This window comes from Phoxinus phoxinus, assembly GCF_949152265.1.
Source record: "Phoxinus phoxinus genome assembly, chromosome: 17".
NCBI lineage: Eukaryota > Metazoa > Chordata > Actinopteri > Cypriniformes > Leuciscidae > Phoxinus > Phoxinus phoxinus.
The window spans coordinates 14,541,909-14,548,392 of NC_136892.1; the positions used below are offsets into that span (position 1 = coordinate 14,541,909).

The 6,484-nt window shown below is 37.9% G+C and overlaps 1 protein-coding gene across 4 annotated transcripts; it reads left to right on the top strand.

Annotated features, from left to right (window-relative positions):
• Window positions 1-344: 344 nt before the first annotated feature.
• mat2b (methionine adenosyltransferase 2 non-catalytic beta subunit methionine) lies at window positions 345-5,921 on the top strand. 4 transcript variants are annotated; one of them, XM_079584933.1, is made up of 7 exons: window positions 345-757; window positions 3,337-3,531; window positions 3,664-3,778; window positions 3,956-4,102; window positions 4,279-4,472; window positions 4,632-4,745; window positions 5,430-5,921. In XM_079584933.1, the coding sequence occupies exons 1-7, from the start codon at window positions 728-730 to the stop codon at window positions 5,604-5,606; spliced, it is 972 nt and encodes a 323-aa protein (XP_079441059.1). In that variant the 5' UTR covers window positions 345-727; the 3' UTR covers window positions 5,607-5,921. The 4 variants fall into 4 exon arrangements, with proteins under 4 accessions (XP_079441059.1, XP_079441058.1, XP_079441057.1 ...); XM_079584932.1 differs by having other exon boundaries at window positions 613-757; window positions 4,276-4,472; XM_079584931.1 differs by having other exon boundaries at window positions 752-1,504.
• The last annotated feature ends 563 nt before the right edge of the window (window positions 5,922-6,484 follow it).

Below are 6,484 nucleotides of genomic sequence, written 5' to 3' on the forward strand. Positions count from 1 at the left end.
TTATTATTATAAAATGAGCACCCAACACACAATTGTCAGCAATTGAAATCAGATGGTGGACTAAGGGATATAGAAGGAAGGAAGACAAACAACAATCAAGTTTTGAGTGAATAATTAAAAAAAATTACACATGACTAGAAGGAACAAGAATCAAGAAAATGCAGATCACAGCAGATATGTAACACCACTTACCAAGATGTAAACATAATTATTCAAAACAGTATTGTATTAGACCGAAAAATTATAATTGATGATCGTTATTTTCTTGTGTGCTACGCTTTGGATAATATACGTTTTATAGACTTAATATACTGTAAAGACAGACACAGCGTTACAAAAAAATTACCCAGAAGTCATAGCACAAGGTTTCCGTAGTGTAGTGGTTATCACGTTCGCCTAACACGCGAAAGGTCCCCGGTTCGAAACCGGGCGGAAACAACTATTTTCTTTCATAAAACCACTCACATTCAAACGTCCAGTTAAATACACGAACAACAGCAAAAAACACACACAACAAATCAGGATTTCTAATTACCCAACTGTTGTTTTCTCGTTATAATCAATAGACAAATAAAACACGCAAGAAAATACATTCATAGATAGGACTTTTTTACAAACATGGACAGACTTTTATTCTGAAATCGACACCGTGGCTGCAGAAAAACGACTTGAAATGACATTTTCAGATAGATGCTGAAGGCTTCACACTACTGCATATACTCCAAATATGCCTGGTTTTAACTACGGGGATGATCAGGTAAATTTCAGATGCATTTAAATGGCATGTATGTGATTTTAAGTAGCCTTAGTAAGTAACGTATATGCTCTTTAGAGATGTAAACCGCATCTCTGTACGGAGCTAATAAAACAAGTCATATTAATAATTATTTGCTCAAATGTTTATTTAACTGAATTGTATTTGATAGAAATCCACGTTCCAGAAAGAAAACCAAATCTGAGCAAGTTCAAGCTGTTTGGAAACGTTTAATGGCCATTAGCTTAGTATCGATGGCTTAGGTTTAGTCAATTTTGCCATTAGTCTATTTTAAAGTTTTACGCCTAAAGAGTGTTTCAGTATTTTGTTATTCATATTAAACATTCACATGTGAATATTCTGATATATTATATATAGATAGATACTGGCAGACAAAACAGCTGACGCGAAACTCAGCCGCATAAAAACTGCGCAGCTATGATGCGCTAGAACACTTGTCTTTGTATGGTTCAAAAGCCGCTGTTTACACTCCACGGATAGGTTTAGATTCACTAATCTGTAGAACACAAACACACGTCAGCGTTACGTGCGTATGTTCTATAGATCATATCGAATGCGGGCCTAATTTGACAGCACGATCCAACCGTTCCAAGAGGTTAAGGATTGAGTGGCGCATTACAAATAGAGGTCTCTCCTCCAGGATATGATAACTGTACCCACACTGAAATGAGTTTCAGAAATAAAGAGCTTAATATACATTTCAAACCCGGGCACGTTGAGGTTGTTCAGGTAAGACTGTTGACCATTTAAGAAAGCCTTCATGGTATACAAGCCAAAGTAACTTTATATCAAATGACTGCTTTATAATCCAGGGAGATCTGTTCTGTGGTAATTTTAATACTTAAAAAGAAATCCAAATCATCCAATTGTTATCGCGTAGTTTAGTTTCAGTTGTGACAGAATGCATATGATGTTTGAATTATTTTATAATGTGGCAGCACTTTAAACTAGAAGGCATACGAGTGCCTTCCTAAGAAATTAGACATACAGTGCTTATTGGGATGTTTTTCATTGGTATATTAAAAACGCGGCGCGACAATGATGTGTTGTCTGCATTTAAAGCCTCGGTTGGTTAATCCCATTAACCAGTTTCCTCTTCTAGATGCAAGTCAGATTTAAAGTTGAACTACAACGTGCCTGAGAGCATAAAACAACGGAAAACTCATTTAATCTGTAACGTTACAACCTGAAGTCTGTAAAATCAATGTAATTTAAAGAACTTTTAATGCCATAAATAAAAATATGTATGGCAATAACGTTAACAGAAATGGACTGTGTGAACATACTGGAACGAGATAACTTTCTCCAACCAAAACGCCAAAACATCCAAAACATCCAAAACGCCATTTAGTTACACTAAATCTCCTGAGGGTGGCGCTAATAGCGACTGATAGACACCTGAGCTCCTCAGCATCGACTGCACAACAGCATCGAGAACATTAGTTTCAGCTTGTGAGGCTGTTTGAAACAAACGTTTACTCATCATACAGGCTAACTTACAAATGCAAAAATGGTAGCCTATTAAAAAAGGTTGTGGCCTTTTACTTTAACTTAACGTTATGTTTAAGTGTCGTCACGCACGAGGCTGAAAGCGATGCTAGTTTCACAGCGATGTATTTTTAAAGGCAATTTCCAAGTGTCACCATCCTCTGTATTACCATAAACTCAGTGCAGAATATGTGTACTACAACAATCATAGCCTAATATAAGACATCATTCCTTTCAGTTCTAAATTGGATCTTAAATCCTCTTAATTGGACTGAAAAAGTAGGCCTAACGTTAGACTAAATAGTCATTTAACAAAATAATTAACAACATGACATCTTTAAAAAATCAAAATATAAAGAACAATTTACCTCATAATAAAACAAGCGACGTTCACGGACAACATTTGAGGTAAATTGTATTGATCGTACGCCACTTAACTAACTTTAGTAACAGTTCACGTTAGTTCATCAACACGACGACGATAGCTAATTCAGATAAACTTCTCAAGAATAGTGTAATATCTTACCTGTCTTCGTTTGTTTTGCTGTTTTGAGAATGGTCAGACTTAGTGGCACAGCAAAAAAAACACACCAATTACTTATCGACACTGGCTTTTCCCATCAGTTGTCATTACACGACGAATGTATATCATCTGCCAATGAAGTTGTAGGGGCGTGTTCAGATTCGGTGATGGGCGGCTCTCATTAGTTTTCAGTTGTGTCGATCAAATCTCGGACATGATATCGTTCTACTCAGTATGTGTATAACTATTATAAAAACATCTAATAGACACAACGATCTTTTGTTTTATAAAATGTTTCCCCATGTATTGACATTCTTCAAATTATGAATAATTATGGAAACGTTTCACATAGGTCTATGTGCTTCATCTGTTCATCTGTTTTCTTTTACAACAGTTTTACATAGCCTACATTCTAAATCTTTAAGTCATTTTAACATCTGACAGGAAACATTTTAAAGGCGTATTGCAGATGAGCAAAAGCTCTGAAAAATACTTGCATCCTACATCAACCATACACCTCTGCTATGCGTGTGTATGCTATTCAATTTAGGATGATGTCTACACACCGTACCGGCGTGTGCTTGTGACTGGTGCAACAGGGCTACTGGGCCGTGCTGTTTATAAAGAGTTTAGGAACAATGACTGGGATTCTTTGGGATGCGGCTACAACCGTGCCCGGCCATGTTTCCTGAAGTGTAATCTCTTAGATGAAGACGCAGTGCGAGGGGTCATTCAGGGCTTTCAGGTAACTGACGCTCTATCACATTATTGCCCTAACCCTAGTAAGATCACCCACTGCTACTCTCTTTCCACCAACACATTATACAGTACATGCGTGATGTGTCAAAAGTGTTTTTCTCCATTTTGTGAATGTCAGCCTCACGTCATTGTGCACTGTGCTGCTGAGAGGAGGCCAGACGTGGTGGAGCGTCATACTGAAGCAGCCATGAACCTGAATGTGCATGCATGCACTACTCTGGCCAAAGAAGCAGGTCAGTAAAGTGACACACATCGAGCGTAGCGTCAGTTCTGGCAGATCATGCTAGTCGAGCTCTCAGGAGATTCTGTATGCTAATTGTCAATTGATAGTGGTCCTGACAGAACTGTTAGATATGGTTATTATAAATGCAAAACTTCTTGTTAAAGTTCTCCATAATCCCTTCCCACAGGTAGCATCTTCCTCATATACATCAGCACAGATTACGTTTTTGATGGACGTAATCCTCCCTATGGAGAAAACGATGCCCCCAATCCTTTGAATTTGTATGGGAAGTCCAAGCTAGAGGGTGAGAGGGAGATTCTCAGACATTGCCCAGGTATGTTCTGTTTTTCAAACACATATGAAAGGATCTGCTAGTTTTTTCTTCATTACAAAATAAAAATACATTTAAGCTAGATTGAGACGTGAGAGCCCTGCCACAATAATATTAGGAGAGCATAACATGTTTGTTCCCTTTAAAAACAGTTCTCTGTCTGTATTTGCTCTGAGCAGGGGCAGCTATACTGCGAGTGCCCATTCTCTTTGGAGAGGTGGAGAAGGTTGAAGAGAGCGCAGTGACCGTTTTGTGGGACCGAGTTCAGGAGGGTGCCGAGAGCTGCACCATAGAACATTGTCAGCAACGCTTCCCCACCTTCACTAAAGATGTGGCACGTGTCTGTCGGAACATGGCCGAGCGAGCCCTTCAGGTGAGCCCCAGGGGTGTCAAGCTCAGTTTAGGTCAAGGGCTGGATTGAACTAAAAGTCACGTTGGTGTCCACATGGAGAGAATGCATGCACAATGCACGTTCCAGTCCAGAATCAACTTAACCATTGATTTATCTTCAACATTTTCCTGTTGCCCTCAGGATCCATCATTGCGTGGAATCTTCCATTACTCTGCCAAAGAGCAGATGACCAAATATGAGATTGCCTGTGCAATAGCAGACGCTTTCAACTTGCCTAGCAGTCATCTAATACCAGTGAGTACAAAGAAGAAAAAAGTTGTGTGCTGAAAAGATACCATCATCACATATTCTATCCTTCCTACAGTGTACAGTCCAGGGTCGGAAATGAACAGAGGCTTAGGGCAAAAATTCATAAAATGCCCCCCAAAATTAATGATAAAGAGGACCAAAATACCCCTGTATAATAATAATTTTACAAAAAATGATCGGCTGTCGCGATTAAAGTAAGATGTGAAAATGATGGAAAAGTGTCAGTGATGGGAGACGTTCTTTGCTCAAGTTCTGTACATAATTTAATCCCAATTTGAATAACCGTTTTGTTTTTCATGCTATAACCAATGTGAAGTTTTAATTAATGTGTAAAAAGCGATAAACTGATTAATAAACGCCTCTTAGCTTGGTTTGTCTGTGTAGCCTATGATGTGCTACTAATTTGATAATGTAAAGATGGCATTTCCCAGGGCAGGAGGCAAATATTGCCCCTTAATAGAAAAGTTAGTTTCCGACCCTGGTACTGTCTGTATACACTCTTGTCTTGCATGCAACATGCATATTATAGCTATATGTGGGAATGTACATATAGTGAAAAATATGACTCCACTCCTTGACTCCAATCTTTTTGTTCAGTATGAATGATCTGTTTAGTTGTTTAATGTGATAATCTGTTTTTATCATTAACCTGTGTGCGTGTGTGTGTAGTTGACAGAGCAGCCTGCTGGAGCAGGGGCTCAGAGGCCACAAAACGCCCAGTTAGAGTGCTCACGCCTGGAGCTCCTCGGCCTGAGTGTGGAGTCCACTCCTTTCAAGACCGCCATAAAGGACAGCCTATGGCCCTTCCAGCATGACAAACGATGGAGGCAGACCGTCTTTCATTAAAGCAACGACTATATCCCAAACTCCAGAAGGAAATTGGACCACATTCTTTAAATGTTTAGCATTTAAATATTTCACAGAAACAATGATCCTGAAATAAAACAGATCCTCGCTCTTCACAAGTCCAGCTGCTTTGTTTGATGTGGAAGTATACTTTTGTTATAGCCAACAGGTATTTCACCTTTGTGTTTTTGTGTGAATTGCACTATATGATAATGAGTCCTCAACTGTACCTTGTGTTTCTTTGCTAAATTGTATTAGTTCATGTAAATGACAAGTTGAAGACAAGAATGTTTGATAAAAGGAACATATGATATGCTCAATTTCTGCTGTTCCCTCTTTTATATATATATACCGGTATATAAAAATAATAATAATAATAAACAGACATTTATTTGAGGTATAGAGAATTAATAAATTAAGTATCAGGAAGCTAAAAATGATCCCTTCTTTCTTGACGATTAAAAGTTTTTTGCCCATATACAGGAGTGTTATTTATGAATAGATAAGGCTACACACACTTGGATAACCACAGAAGCTACAAACATTACACTAGTTTGTTCCAGAAGCACAGCCTCAAGATATTGTGGCTTTAAAAGTACTATGCTAATAACCCTGACTCATTATTATTGTATTTACATATAAATACTGTAAATGTTTCCAGTTTCAAGTAAATCATAAATTACTAATGTCCTCAATTTCACAGTCCTGTTGTCGGTCTTTTGCAAGATCCTTTTAACCAACAAAAGCCAGTTCCTTAATTAGGCAGAGAAGAGACATTACTAATGAATTCGATAAATTATGTAACGTTTTGTTTTATTAGTTAGTTTTTAAAAACATTCCATCCTGTTGGATAAAATTACAGTAACATAATTAAAAAA